The following is a 16981-nucleotide window of genomic DNA, read 5'->3' on the forward strand; positions in this document are numbered from 1 at the left end:
GAAGTTTTTACTTCCAGCTGTCAAAACAAATCCAGAACTGAAACTAATCTCTGTAAAAGTAAATTGTGTGTTCTTAGCTAGAATCAGATTCTTTACTTTCTGGTAGATCTTGCTTACTTTCATTCCAATTATTAGATATGAGAGAATATGGCTTTAATGACCTTTCATAAAATTACTTCCTCCTAGCAGCTATTTTTAAAGCTCAGGAATTGATTACAAGTCTTGGTTACCTTATGTAACCAAGACTGTGGTTCCTAATGCACTTCTACACATCAGTTGGCAAGAATCTGAATGCCTTTGCTCACAAGGGCGGCCAAAAGTTTGCTCCTAGTTATTACAAACATATTTTTAGAATTTATGTTATTTCAGATTCTTTTGCAATAGCTAAAGCTTCAAGGACTGCAGTGGAAATGGAAACATTTATCAAACCTGGCAAAAAACTTTGTTTAAAAAAAATAATTCTCTGCTCAAATATTGTTTGCAAGGAATAAAAATCCATCATAGATGTTTTGGCTAAATACCCATTCTAGCCAGACTGCAGAAGTTTAATAAATGAAAGAAAAATATTACATATTTACTACTTTCTCCCTCCAGCAGGTCTGTAAGCTCAGGCAGAGACTCAATGCAATTTCATTACAGAGTTTTTTAGGCTAAAACTGCCTCCTGCCTGGATTGTCTGCAACACAAAGAAATTCTACTCTGTCTGAATCCATCCCTATAGGGATAGAAATACTCCTAGACTGGTCTCGAGACTAAATCAATCTTTTTATCAATTATTTTTTATTTAACTCGTTGAAGTGAGTTCTTATGTCCTCCCTCCCTGTGTAACAGTATCGTCTGTTGCATACTGTTTAGTGAGGAAAAAAAAAATAAAATTTGAAGAAAAAGACTTTTTTTAACAACTGGCAGTGCCTGGCAGCCAGGGCCCCTCTGAACAGGGTCCCGAGCAGCCTGAGCCAGCTTAGCCCTGACCTGGGTGGAGCTGGGACCAGATTACCTCCAGACATCCCTTCCATCCTAAGTTACTCTGACTCCAGCCTAATAACCAAACAGATACCTTGTCCAGATATCATTTAAATATTATTTGGAATTTTTTACATATGTATATGAAGAAATGCTTGAAATCAAGCCAATTTGTCTGCTGAAGCCAGCTGTTTAGTGTTTCTGATAGTACAGCCACACATTTCCTGGGAGTTTCTAACCTATAGGTAACATACATTAATCAAGTACTTTAAAGATTTCGCCCTAGCCAAATATTTACAGTTACTCTACTCCCTTAACCTTACTCCTCCTGTGACTTTGTTGGTAGTATTATTCTTGTCATCCAGCCTCTGCTCTCTGTTTATGCAGCTGAATGGATGCAGTTACTCATCATACGCCTGGTCTCCTGCACCGAGCTAATAGTCATTATTTGCTCTCCCTTACTACTGTGCCTGCTCTCTCCTTTAATAATTAACAGATATAACATCTAAGTGCTGCTTAGAAAACTGCTTTGGTTAAGTAATAGACTTCCTAGGATCTAGGGTATTTTCTTTACTGAAGCTTTTAAAGAAATTCTCGTCAACAACTCTTTTTACCCCCTGAGCACCTTATTTTTCTTTGTTGACGTGGCTGGTTAACGAGCCGGGCTCTCGCCATGGCTCTCCTAAGCTCCCGTGCAGTATTTCACTCCTGACACATCTTACCCCACCTTACTGGAGACCCTTCTTCAGGTCAAAATTGCATACCTGCAATTCAGGCACATTTACATCGGTCTTAAAACAACAAAACCAACCCTACCAATCAACAGACTCCCCCCTACCTCTCCCGTACCTCCCCACACTTTAACAGGACGGCACAACTAAGAAAATTCAGGAGCATGCTCAAAATTCTCATTTTGTAATTACTCAGCACTGGACTTCACCCACCAAAGTAAAGCAACAGTTCAAAGACATAATAAACGACTACCAAAGCAAGTGCAGTTGCTTCAAGTATCACAATAAATGAAGTTACCTAGATGGAAGAACAGATTCACTTGCACATCACCACTACCTGTTTCTTTTCCATTTTGAGCTATTTTATTGCATTTGCATCATATATATTGGATCTATCCTGTCTTGCCCGCAGTTCCCCCTCCCCCCCGATATTTAACATACAGGCAGCTAGAGCCCTCCAAGTTTTTTTTCCTCATATGTTGATCTGTGAAATGTTTTCTTTCCATAATTTCTGACCCTTTACATAAAATGACTTCCACATCAGCCTCACTGCATAATCTAAATCCATCAACAAGCGACCTACCTCCCTGCCACAGGACGTAAAGTTTGACCCAAGCCGCAACAGCCCCTCAGTTACTTTTTTACTATGCCTCCCAGCAACAGGAAAAAATAAAAGCTTGATGACTTTTTAACAGATAGATCTCTGCGCCACGTACGAGACAGCGACAAAATAAAAATCAATATTTTTTCAGCTCATTTGAGAGACAAAAGAGGTAGGAGCAGCAAGCCAGCCAACACATAGGCCTGAGATCCAAAAATTACAACTAAAAGCGTGTTATACGTGAGTATGTACAATATCCGTTAAGACCTTTGTCACATGGTGGTTTTCAAGTCCCTGAAGGACAGGCTATACAGCTCAAATAGATTTTTGGCTCCACATTTCACAGAAACACCATGTGACTGAACAGCAACTTAAATTTAAACAAGTTACTTGTTACAGGCTTAACTAGTTCACTGAAATCATATAGACTATGTGTATTTTCATCTCTACTATTACAAATGCGCATCTGATTTGAAAGCAGGGAAAATCATTGGTTTGAAAGGGAAAGAGATTACAGTGGAGACGGACCACATTTGTTTTTGTGATGAAGTTACAAACACCATAATCCTGTGCTCACTTCACATGTAGTTCACATCGTTATGTAAAGTGATTGCATTTTTAGTTTACAAGCTGCTGTACAGCCCACTCTTACTATATTCCCACAGATGTGTGATTTAACTACCAAGGAACCTAGAAACAGACTTCTGCAATTGCTCTGATAAAAATTATCTTTGTATTTCTTGACTTCTGTATAGGATCAGAGCTGTAAGCACCGGTGAACTTCAGATAAGCCAAGCCCAATTTCTCAGGGGTCATTTACTGTATTTACAAGTATCTACATATTTTAAACGCACGGTCAATTTGTCAGCCACAAGATTTCCACTGAAGTTTAACTGAAGGACAACTGATGTTTTTCGTTTTTTATATATATTTATATATGTATATACACGCAAATCTATATATATTATGTGTATTTATATATATGCATAAATTATACATACATCTATAAAGTGTATATATAGTTACATATTTGTTTAGATGTTTTTATAATTAAAAAAAATAAAAACCTTTCTGCATATCTGGCCTCAGATTTCTAAGGGCTTTTTTTGGTTTTGTTTTCTTCCATCAGCTAGGGAAAATACATCACTTCAATTAACATCAAATGGATCTAAGGGTGCACAGACATGATACTTGTTCCAAACTAAGCACCTAAAAATGGAAACAGATGACATCAGTAAAGATCTGGAGATACTGACTTTTGGTTAAAATATTTGTAAAGACATTCATAGTTCAAAGATTCTATTTATCTTACCAAAACCTTAATGGAAGTAGCCTTTTAACAGACTGCATTAAGGGAAATGCTCCATTTTCTAACGATGATTCACTACTGATTACTTCCGATATGTAGGTGTCCTGTGCAGACCATCAGTCTGCTATATCTAACCTTAATACACTGGAACGACCTTTTAGTCATTTCTATTTTCCATCATTATATAGCATTTGGAGAACATGCATTGCACTTGCATTACAAAATGCTTGCCTATACAGTTTTTTTAATTACTGAAAGGATTTTTAAAATGCTTGGTCACCCTTAAGAAACAGCAAGAAGAGTCACTTATCCTGCAATAGTTATCATAATGTGGACTTTTGCCCACAAAGCAAGATTTCACTCCTGCTGTTCTACAGACATAGAATAGCCACAGTAACTAGTGAAATGATAACGACAATATAGAAATACTCCAAACACCATTCCCATTCACTGTTGCCTCCAGATGTTGAGCTTCACCCTGAAAGACCTATAAGAGACTTGTAATACTAAGAGACAAACATCTAATTTCTGCTTCAGCTTGTGATTGAAGAGAGAGGAAGGATGAAAGAAATGAATAGTTATTTTGAGATAATGTTCAGTTAAATAATTACAGCATTCTAGGAAGGTAAGACATGACACATGTAACAACACTGAATTACCTTGGGTCCAAGAACCTGAACTATTTAACTCATTTGACTTCATAAAAACAGCTACATTACATAGGAATATATTCAGAATAAGAACTCATCCCACAAAATTAAAGGGTTTCTTTGCAGTCACTTAGGTTTTATCCCTGTATTTTGACACTTGAACCACAAAATTTAAGACCACTAGATATCAACTATTTGTGGTGTATGAAAATTCATTTCCATTTCATTGAAGGCCATCAAAATACCTACATTAAAGAACAGTGGATTCATTAGTTAAATCAGTAATACTAACAATTAATAACATACTTTATTAATTAAGGATATTTTAAGAAATATCCATTGCAAATTTCTCCCTGGTATTTAACCTGATTATGCTTTTCCTTAAACTAATGTAATTGTTAATTTAGCTGGTGTAAGTATAAAAGTAAGAATCAGAACCAAGCAGCTGAGATTTCTTCTACTGATGAGAATGTTTCTATATAAGTCATTTTGAGAAAAGCAAAACTAAGGAATCCAAGGCAATTCCCCCAATAAGCTCTCCTCTTCCCTTCACACACTATGAGAGAGGACATGTCATGGCTCACACCGAACTACTTTTGTGCCAGGAGTTACCAGCTTCCCACACTGCCTTAGCACCAGCATTCTACCACTGTTTGCCTCGGAGATGCCCTTTTCTTATCTTCCCATCTCTAGCTCTTTGTTTTCAGGAAAATCTGTATTTTTGAGACTTAAGCCAAGTTCAACCACACTTGAAAGAGCAGTAAGCTATCCAAAATATTACTGGATACAAAGTCACTTTCAAACAGATGGGCAGAGCAACTATATAAATCAAATGGAACTGACAGAAGGTATATTACTTTAATCAACTGCTCACTAAATTGCAGTGGACCAGTATGCATATTTAATTAACATATACTGAAGTTTCAAGAAGAGTTGAATATGATCTCTTCTGAAAACTCATCAGAACAGAAGGGTAACTGATAAAATCCAGACAGGAGCACAGATGCATCAGGCCATCAATCATACAGAGAACCACAGACACTCACACTTCTGATTATTAAAAGAAAAAAATAAAATCAATGCAAACAGCTGCACTTACGGAACTGTAAGTGTAAATCACACCAAGTGTATAGCATGTTGTAGGCCAAAGCAGATGTGTAAAAGTAATACCACCTTGTGCCAGGTGTCCACAAGTGAGAGCAGCCCTTGCTGACCAGGACGGAGATGAACAGAGGCCCTCAGGTACCAGCAGATAAGCAAAATACCTGCTTGTCCAACCCACGATACAACCACACCTTCCACAGTGCGTTCCTGCTGGCTGCCCATGCTATCTGTGATCCTTTTCAGGGTCCCTAAAGACTTGCAGAGTAACTGGATACCTTTTCCCCATTGATGAAAAATGTGCCTGCTGAGCGGGGAATTGAGGGGAAAGAAAAGACAGAAACATCAATGCCACAAACTCCCTCTCAGTGCGTCCATCACCTAAAAGCAAGTGGTTGTTTTGAATACTTTGATGCATCTACAGGCATTAAAAGTGAGTAACAATAATAGCCAAGGAAACTTCTATTGCAGATGAACTACCAACAAGAGGACATTTGCAGTTACACAGCACCCTGCAACAGCCAACCTGTTCAGGACCCCTTCATTTCATACATCCCTCTAAAGCCTATCCTTAGTGCTGAAGAATCTGCTCACCTGATGACAAACACCAATCCATAAGTACCAATCCATCTACCTCTCTGCTGTCTCTATCTGCCCCCCTTACATTACAGTTTGTGTCACCTAAAACATCTCAATTTCTGATGGCACAGTTCAGCAGCTGGATATATACCATTATGTTTCACTCTGGCCCTTTCATTTTGCCAAAATAAGTTGCTACAGAGTTGATATCACTCCTAGTCTAGTTATGTCTTTTCCAAACTATCAAACGAAAAGTAGAAACCTTCCAGGAGGCCACTCTGAAAGAGGTTTAATTTATATCAAGAAACAGTCTGCCAAAGTTATCCACCACTCTAGCAGGAGTTAAAGACTCATGTGAAGTCTCCAAACTGCCAACTTGGGTTAAAAAGAGAAAACAACAACATAACGAAACAAAACAAGAACAAATAAACCAACTTATTTTTACTAGGATTTCACCTGAATTAGTTAACTCGTCTTGGACCAAAACTCAGAGGAGAATCACTAATAAATGTAATAACATTTCAAAAGCGAGGAGAGGTCTGGACTCATCTCCCCATCCCTCTCCCTCCACTCCAGCCGCCCACCCATCGGGCCGTACAACTTTGCAATGGGATGTAACAAAATAGTTTAGAAAGTCATTCCAGAAATGTACTGAATTACCCAGAAACCACTTTGTTTACTCTGGTCAATAAAACACTGTTATCTCTCTTACAATAGGCCACACTGTTTATACAAACAAAGTTAGCTTTCATGCATCAACCATCTATTTATTTAGCACCATCAGCTATCGCTGTAAATCAATTTCTTTGCAAATGAGAAACACAGCTGCTGTAAAACCTACTTAAAAATCTTTCTCACATCCAATATTTGGACATGTAGCAGAACATATGACAAGACTACAAAAAAAATAATTATCAGCAGCACATCTAGTGACACACTGAAACAACGTGCCTTGTCTTAGATTTTACAAGCATTTTTAAGGAAAAGAGATCTGGTGTTTACGTATTCATTTTATATTTAAAATACAAAAGTTGTAGTTAAAAAGCATGACAAGAAAAGCTTATAACTGCTATTCAAACTGGGTACTATCAGGAGAACATGGAAGATATAGAACTAAAAGGTAATTCAAAGAATCTGTACTACAAGTTGGTTATTACATGAGTAACCTTCAAGGAAAAAAAAACCCACAGTGAAAACGAATGTTGTTTGTCAGCTCTGTGAGAAGCATTAAAATAACAGAAGTAATCCCTGATCAAGCTTGAGATTTTATATGATTTCCGTCCTAGAACAGTCATACAGAGAAGTCTTACAAAGGGGAATTCACCCAACTCCGCCATCTAAAAGGCTTGTGCCTCTCTCAGGACTCTGATGACTCCGGAGGTCAGTCCCACGCTTTCAGAGAACACAACTGCCTGCAAAACAGCAACTTGGAAGACCCCAACCGAACAGACAGTATCACCAACGACAGCTGCAATACTACTGTTACAAAATCTAATAGAGATTTAGACAGGAATTCAGTGGCTTCAAAGCAGACTTATTTCACTACACAAGTCAAGTACCTGGCTGCAGAAGAACTCTTCCTGAATTTGAATAGCATGGATGAGTTCTGTTGGCAGCTTCTAAAGTAAGAGTTGGGGATGGGGAAGAGCAAACGCACACAGAGAGCATTAAGCCCTGCTCATTACAGATTTTGCTCCCTCAAGTTGTTTTATTTACTAATCTTTTCATCTGGTATTTTAAGTTTGAAACTCGGCAAGAGGAGTAATTGCTTCAAACTGGAAGACAGTAGATTTACATTTGATATCAGGAAGAAATTTTTCACCATGAGGGTGCTGAGACGCTGGCCCAGGTTGCCCAGAGATGCTGGATGCTCCATCCCTGGAGGTGTTCAAGTCCAGGCTGGATGGGGGGCTTGGAACTAGATAATCTTTAAGGTCCCTCCCAACCTAAACCATTCTATAATTCTAAGTCAGATTCACTACAAGCAGTCAGTCTCTGCAGAGCTCCAGGGGAAGCTCAGAAGGATCATGGCTTCAAGCTCTGACATTAGGAGAAAGAAGGTGCATGTAAGGAAAGTTATGGAGTTGGATGCACATGATGCATTTAGTGCTCTCTGCTGCCAAATCCATGACAGCTTCCAAACGGTTTACAAGCAGGCAAGAAGTATCAGGTCAAGCTGTGACTACAGCCATGACATCTGGTTCTAAACAACTGTCTGAATATACATGCACTAATAAATAGCTGTTAATGGGTTTTTTTAGGTTTTTTTAATGTTCATATTCAATAGTCTCAGAGCAGTAAAGAACTACAGTGCGTTTCTACAGAAGGTCTCATTAAATCACAGAAAAGCCTCCTGAAGCCCCAAGTCAAAAAAGCTTAAATGTTTAGTATAAGACCGAAAAAATCCTGATGGCCTTCAAGTTTATTTGAAAGACGGATTACAGAATATTATGTAAGGCACAAATCTCAGAACTATTCCCCATTGTATTTACAAATATTATCAAATTTTACAAGATCATGAATTTTCATAAAAAGTGACATTTCCAAAGAGCTCCTCCTGCTTTAATCCTCCTTCTTTCTTTTGATAGGATTAAATGCTGAAATGGCAGGCTGTTAAAAAAGCACGCTGAAATGCCAACTGTGAGGCATTTAACTCCATGTATTTACAAATTAAGGTTTCACAGTTGCTTCAAATTTTGACATTATAGTTGAGTGTCTTCAGGCAACTCATTTCAGAAGGTGCTGGGTTTGATTTACATTATTTCTCATTTTATATTCATATGTTACAGTACTGGAATACCTTAAGTTTCCCTTACAGCCTGATAAAGGAAATTTAGTTTTATGAAATGCTGAGAAATATTACTTTGTTTTTATAAACAGGCATCAACCAAGCTGCCTACAGCAGTTTCAAAGTTACCATTAAATTTACCTATAAAAGCCCATATCCATCAAAATAACCTCTCCGAAAGAAGTGAAGATCATGGCCTGCGTATGTGTATGCATACACATGTACAAATTCAGACTGCAATACTAAAAGATGGTGCCACTGGTCTTCCCCTTCAATTACTCCAGTGCTGACCACAATGTTCAGAATGAACTGGAGAAAAAACCATGCAGAATTCCTAAAAAAAGGAGTGGAGGGATGCTTATCTTAATTCTTTCTATTATTAGGTTACTTCAGAGGATATTTGTGTGCTCTTGAGACAACTGCTGCAAAAGTATAGTCCCATAGGCTATTAGATGTGGTGCTTTAGATGGAAATTTTTACTTTGCAGAATATGAAATGCAGTTTGTTAGTATTTACATAAGGGGGTTCAAAAAAAAAAAACAAACCCCCAAGCCCATAAACCACCCACCACCACCAAAACCACCACCACCTACTACTACCTTTAGGAATACAAAACTGTGGCTACCCCCTACAGTACCACCTTGGACCATGTATTAGCTGAAATCAGAATTTAAAGGTGTTTTCTTAGATTATTGATCTTGATTACTACAAGTCAGATAATGATTCTCTTGTTCTCCTGAACTTCTATAAAAAAAAAAAAACCCAAAACACAGACTTACAAGCAAACTTGCAACAGACACATTGCTAACTGACATTTCAGTGGACACAGCCATCCACAATTACAACACAGCCTCCATTTAATAGCTACAAACATATATCTCATTATGTAGACATATCTAATTGTTTAGCCCTAGAACACCTGTCTAGTAATACAATGCTGCTAATGCTGTCTAATTACTACAACCTATCCATACATAATTAAGTTTTGCATAGCAATGCAGTGCTTAATGTTAATTCCAGCAGCATGTACTACTAATTAAGATATTTAAGTATGTTTACATGTGCCACACGGGATGTGCCAAATCACCTCGCTGAAGTCTTACTGGTGCTTCAGACTGATTTGGTAAACAGCTTAGAAGCCTGAGACACCTTTGTATTATAAGAGACACTTCAATAATGCTCCAGATATCTTCAATAACACAGCATTTTATCAAAACCGATTTTGACACCTACTAACATTCCATAGATAATGGGATCAGATTAAAGTCTCGCCAAAATTCATTATGAAGTATTAAACTTGTTTAATCTTTTATCACTACTACTAACATAATAAAAAGAATGAAAATGCCAGAAGTATAGAAAGTTACAAGAATTTTCCTCTAGAGCGTTGTAGAACATAGTCTGAATCAGAGGATGTGTTGTCATGGCTAAGGGAGACTCAAATTAGAAGCTTTTGAACTAGAACAAGTTTATCCACTTTTTACTTCAACTTAGTCTGTCATTTTTTCTCCATAGTTTCTGAAGTTATTTATTCTAACAACTTCATTTCAAGTAATTCTTATACACATGGACATTAGAAAAGGGATTTCATAATTGAAAGATAGTAGAAAGTATTATTGCAATATTAACAAGGCAGCTGATCGCATTAGAGCTAGAAATCATAATTAATGATACAAGTAAAATTTTTGTTTGGAAAATACCACAATGTCTATTGCTTCCTATTTAACTAGTCACACAGCTACTGTTTCTCAGAAAAAAACCTAAGCTCCAATGTTAAGTGTGTTAGCAACACTTTTTATTTTATTGAGGGTCTTTGGCAATACTCTTGCTACCCAGCAAGATCTCATAATATTTTGTAACTTTACTTGCATATTTAACCTGATTTCCGAAGGAAGATACAGTGAAATCATGGAAGTATCTGTTGAATGTAAGTTGAGAAACAAAAAGTAGTTCTGCAAATGGCTCATTTTCAGCTTCCATATTCTACCACACCAAGATTTTCAAATGCAGGATCTTAAAATTAGGCTGCCTGTCTAGTGGCCTAAAGTTCAAGGTGACTGAACACAGTGAACTCTTCATACTGACAGCAGAGCCAGAGATGCAGCAACTCCCATCAAGGAGTCTGGCAGGCAGTGTTGGAATGATGCTTAACAAAGGACTGCAACACAGAGCACAGAAAACCCTTCTGTACATTGCAGGCCGGATTTCCAAAAGCTTAAGAAGTTTTAAAAACCTGCCCTTTCATTTAAGATGCTGAAATAGGAGTTCTTGAGAGTCTCACCCTGAGAATTTTTCTGTAGTTTTAAAAAGGAGCCGTTCCGCCCTCCATCACTTTAGTCCTACTGCCATCTGCTGTCACAAACACACCAGTGCCACACTGTCTGCCGTGTTTTTTCTTTCCTCTTCTGTTGTTAGAGCGTAAAAGAATACATTCCAGTATTACTACTCAAAATTATCTAAAAACAAGCACAAATTAATTTTTCCAGAGAAGTGTAATGATAAACAAGCGTACATCCACCTTCATTGCCAGAGCACCAGCCCTGCAGATACGTGCCTGGTTTCACACACAGCTTATCCCAACGTGGAATCATTCACATGAGCAAGTATTTGCAGGATTGGGTCCAGATCCCAAAAATCGTTTTTTCGAACACTGACAGTATTGCTCATTTCTTGAAAATTTTGAAATTTTTAGGGAAAAGTTAAGACTACGAACTGCCCAGACTACTAAGGCTGAACTGCTCCTACCTTATCCTTACGCGATCGTGCAAAGAGGCTTAATTCTTTAGATTAAGACAAACCAGGAAAAGTTAAACAAAATTAAAAATTGCTGCATAAAACAGATTAAACAAAAAGGTCTGAAAATCTACCCAAATCTACCATCTACCTAGTGCTTCAATGAAGCTGAGCAAATTCTAGAGTTAAACTAACTCAGCAATTCCTCTCAGGACCATGGGAACACTTTATGCCACCACCTCTACTGCCATCCCAGCCTTCTCTCTCCTTTCCACCAGCACTAGAACTATCACACAGGAGCCAACTCGGCTAACTCCCAACCACAAACACCACTGACCACCGTAGAAGCAGGTTGAGAGGGGGCCACGACAGAGAGAACTCTGAAGAACATAATCCTGAGCTGCCATCAGTTTCTATGATATCTGGCTGCAGATCCACGCTCCAGCAAAGTTCTTCTCTGAAGTGTCTTGGTCTGCACTGCGGCTGCAGGCTCCCCGCTTGGCATTTCCCTGCCACACTCAGAAAGCTAATTGCCACCCAGTGTTATGGGTGCCAAAGAGAACACAGGTGAAACTCTACCCTCCCTTCAAGCTTTTCACTTGACTAAGAATACAGCAGCTAAGACAACAGGAAGAGGCTGTCTGTTGCTCAGCCATACACCCTTTTTGGAAAAACATAATATACAGAGTAAGATGAAAACTAGTATCATGGCATTTGTCACGCAGCATTTTAAAAACAATGCAAAGTGGAATTTAATGACAGAAATTGAACAAGATGCTGAAATTCTGGATTCTTGCTGCTCCAGTGGGAAAACGATGGTGGTCTCCAAGTGCTACTCCAGTTAGATATAACAAATAGATATATTTGCACTCAGACAGCAGAGGGTAAAATACAGGACAGTGATTTTTGTTCCAGTGATTTCTTTGCATGAAACCAATTCTTAACATGAAGTCTTTTTAAAGCTTCTGGGTTGGTTTGGGTTTTTTTCCTTCTTCAATAAGCACATTACTTATTGCTCAGCATAAGCCCAATTCAATTTTATGACTACCACAACATCACTCTACTGTGAAACTGAAAGGCTCAAAGGCTCTTTCATACACTGCACCTCTTTTTTGAAGGAAAGAAAGGTAACTCATCCTCACACACACACAAGAAGGCAGTTTGTAGGCTGTATGCTGCTAAACTCATGTTATCAGGTATGATAATTAGTAAAAGATTAACTTGCAATACCACGATACTGCTACTTTCTATATTTGCAGACACTTGAAAAAGCACTTTTCTTTAGCAGACGGTAGGATTCATATGCTCTGGAAAAAGTTTTCACAAAGTGCAGGGGGAAAGGAGGAAGTCAGTCCCATGAGCTGCCCTCTGATCACATCTGTCTTCAGCACTCACACCAGAAGGGAACACACTGCTGGTCAGCGAGAGGCAGGTGGATCTTACTCACCATTTTCTAAACATGGCACCACCCAAATACAACAGGACTATAAAAATGCATCTTTTACATTACTTGTTTTAATGCAGACAGACGGTCAAACCAGGTACATTTTCAAGCACAGCTGTGATAACTGAACATGTTATCCATACATGTCAGTTTGTCAGTGAAATACTTTTAATTAAGTAGTAAATAACTGGTCTGTTAAGTTTTAGGGGTTGTTTTTCGGCTATATGACCCATTTGATTGTCTAAAAGATACACTCTTTCTAGACAATGTATTAAGAGCATAAGACATACCGCAATATGCAAAGATTATACCCTTTTTTACCGTTTTAATAGAACTTCTTGTTTTTTCTTCCCAAACGTTACTGCTCAGCTCCATTGTGCAATGAACGTTTCCTTCTCTTTCATAGGACCCGAACATAAGTAACCTGAAATAGAAAAGCCTACAGTAAGAATTGTAATGCTATTACATATACTCCAGATCTCATAATAGACTCACCGTTCTTCATTTATACACTCCATTATTATTATCAATGTGTACACATAGAGAAGTCCACATAGAAAAGATTTCCCAGACACAGCTTTCCACCAAAGGAAAGACACTGCCACCCTCTAGTGGAATAAATATCAAATATCACTTAAAATCTTCACCTTGGTTTTTTTGTTTACTTGGGGTTTTGGTGTTGTTTATTTTTTCCCACTGTTGTCTTTCCCTTTTTTTTTAATGAGGTGTTCAATCAGCAGACTAGTATTTTTCCACAAAAGAACTACTTTTCTTTTTTTTTTTTTAAAAAGCAACAACAGCCACAAGAGTCTTCCACTCTAGTCCTAAACGTCACAATATACGGCAGCTCTTCTTGGTTCAAGAGAACGTTACTGTAGGCTAAAAATCACAGTTTACTACTGCTTATGTTTCTATTTCACTAAACTGGGATCCCCCCATATCTATAATTTTTTTGGTGACATTCATAACAAAAGAGTGGTTCTTCATGCATGATACCCTAGTCCAGAAGGCTACAAAGCTTTTGAGGTAGATATTAGTACTATAAAAGAAAAAAACAATAACCTCTAGGCTGTAGAGCAGCAATGCAGTTGTACACAGCTTATCTCACAGTAGCCGGAAGCAGACAAACATTTTTGAATAAAAACCTGAAACAAATCTCACTCTTTCAAGAGTTCCAGTTTTTAAATCCCTCCCCCAAACTTTCTATATACATTTGACAAGGAGAGTTCCTAGGCTTCCATACAAAGTATCTTATTTGTGATTGCAATGTATTCCACAACTCTTTAAATGTAAATAAAAAAATATAGACAGAAGCTGTCAGAAAAACATGCCAATTTTCTGTTTATCTTGATGTTGTTCAATTATGTTTCTAGGTTAAATATTTATGATTGAAAAGTACCCAGCCTTCCAGATGTCAGATATGTAGTAAACATACTTTGAAAATTAAGTAAGGCTATTGAAAACAACTTTCACCAACAATTACAATTGGTAAAATTAATCCAGTCCCAAGGGAAAACAGCTCTCTGGCTATGCCAGCTCTCTAGATTGCACTACAGCGAGGAGAGTTAAAAATAAATATTTCTTTACTGTGTGTCTCTATGAAGAATTTGTTTAACTGTTTTTCAGCCAAGGACCTGAATGCATGGGGAAGATGAGAGGGGAAGAACTACATTTAGGTGGGTACCCAGCACATTTGCTTTACCAAGTGTCAATTGGTTTGGGTTCAGAGTCTGAGGCTCCATCCTGATGTGACCCCGTCTCCAGATGTGATGTTCACGTGCTCCAGTGGAACACCCTGAACAGCAGCTGCACCCTCCTTTCCAGCTCGACCTTCAGCACTCATTTGTCTAGACACTATTGATTTGATTACTGTAAACAGAAATCCACCCTTAGAACCAACTGATTAAGTACTTTGTCTGGACAAAACTAAGTTTGCTGAAGGTTATTTGAACTGACAAACTCATGCCACCTTTGCTTATTTTTAAGCCATCCCCAGCAACTCTGTGGCTTTTCTGTTCTGCTTTTAGGAGTTGTTTTTTAGTAACAGCTTTTCCTCTGTCTCCCACAACCCGTCTCACATTGAAATCAGGCAGTTTATTAACGCTTTTCAACAGCTGGTCACTGACTGTATACATTTCATCTTCTGGTCACCTAACTTCACAGAAGTTCAGAGGGCTGATGACTAGAGGGCTAGAGCACCTCTCCTATGAGGACAGGCTGAGAGAGTTGGGGTGGTTCAGCGTGGAGAAGAGAAGGCTCTGGGGAGACCTTCTAGCAGCCTTCCAGTACCTAAAGGGGGCCTGCAGGAGAGATGGGGAGGGACTCTTTGTCAGAGGGTGGAGCAATAGGACAAGGGGTAGTGGTTTAAACTGAAAGAGGGGAGATTTAGATGAGATATCAGGAAGAAATTCTTCACTGTGAGGGTGGTGGGACCCTGGCCCAGGCTGCCCAGAGAAGCTGTGGATGCCCCATCCCTGGAGGCGTTCAAGACCAGGCTGGATGGGGCTTTGAGCAACCTGGTATAGTGGGGGGTGTCCCCGCCCAGGGCAGGGAGGCTGGAACTAGATAATCTTTAAGGTCAAGACTTCCTTCCAACCTAAACCATTCTATGATTCTAAGTGGGAAAGGGAGGTGTGAGCAATTATCCTCAAGGCAGACAGGGTGGTAGAAATTCTCCTCCTAGCTTTGCAAAGGGGAGGGAAGCAGAGTGAGACAGAAGCAGAGGAAAAAAGCTAGCAGTGAAGCTGATAGACCAAAGACACAGTTGCTGAATGCAGTTAGAGAGATTCAAAGAGATGCACAAACTCTGCAGGGAATTTTCCAGCAGTACTTACTGTCCCTCTAAAATATGAGCACAGCAAGCTATCTAGCTGTTTTGTACCGGTGGCAACTAAGACAGAAGAACAAGGACAGGAGGTAGCTCACAACAGGAAGAAAACATAATTTTCAGCCAGAACCTTAACATAAGAGTCAAATAGAAAACAATTAACCGTAATGAGATTTTACCTTAGATTAGGTTACCAACACCCAGATTTGACAAACTTACCGCAAGACAACAGAACTACACATTTGGACTTTAAAGAGCGGCACTGGCCCGTGGATGCTTCATGCTGGAGTTTGGAATTTAAGTTCCCATTTCAGAAAGACAAAGGGGAAATTAATTGCTACTACAATAAGGAAGTTTTTGTTTGAATAATACTTTCATTAATATGCAAACAGGGTGTATTCTGTAACACAGCTGCAGATAAAGACTGACGTTAAGATTGTGTCACAACAGACCCAAAACAACTGGATATTGAGGAGATATCTATATCCTACAGATTTAAAATTTGTAAATCACTATGAAAGGGTGTATGAAAGATACCCTAAAACGAAGTCGGTAAGCCCAGCTATAATTAAATCAATAAGAAAGTGGGATTAAACTACTGTCCAAGTAATTAAAACATGCATATAGAAAGTGAGTTTCTATTCCTTCCTCAATTCTAAATTGAATGGTTCCTGCAGCAAGTGGGCACAAAGTAGAAGAGAATGATTCAAGAGAGCAGCCATGGATATGAACACCTGGAAAATCTGGGGACTGGTAATTGGACCCAAGAGTCAGACATCTAGAATGAGAGGTGTTTGTTGAGACATACTTTTCAAGTGTGTGTCCAGAAATTCCCGGCTGCATAAACCAGTCGGATTAAGTCAGACCTGAAGCTTAAAAGGCCTGACAAGCCAGCAACTGCATCCTCTCCCAGCCATCTGATACACATCTGTGACAGCTGAAAATACTGAGGGGTCAAGATGATGATGTCAAACTGAGCAATCTCGCTGCTAAAATTAATGGAAAGAAACACAACACTAGTGGTATCTTGGCGATGTTACACAGTGTTTCAAGATTCAGGAACTAAAGAGTATTTTAAAAAATTACTTTCCAACCCAAAAACAACTGCACGCATCTTAAGGTAGTTATTCTTGGCCTTCTTATAATGAAAATGAACACACTGCTGGACTGAAATTGGAGATTACCTATAAAGGGAGATCACGAGTTCCCTTATGCAATACGGGCAGAGAGGAAAAGCTCCTGGCAGGCAAGCAGT

At 38.7% G+C, this 16981-nt stretch overlaps 1 protein-coding gene across 1 annotated transcript in view; it reads right to left on the reverse strand.

Annotated features, from left to right (window-relative positions):
* The window catches only part of PDZD8 (PDZ domain containing 8), a 59808-nt gene that overhangs the window by 20702 nt on the left and 22125 nt on the right, over window positions 1-16981 (reverse strand). Inside the window, exon 3 of the mRNA XM_074159086.1 lies at window positions 13221-13323. Within this exon, the coding sequence (XP_074015187.1) occupies window positions 13221-13323 (103 nt within the window). The remainder of the gene's footprint in view (window positions 1-13220; window positions 13324-16981) is intronic.

Source organism: Numenius arquata, chromosome 15 (genome assembly GCF_964106895.1).
Source record: "Numenius arquata chromosome 15, bNumArq3.hap1.1, whole genome shotgun sequence".
Lineage (NCBI taxonomy): Eukaryota > Metazoa > Chordata > Aves > Charadriiformes > Scolopacidae > Numenius > Numenius arquata.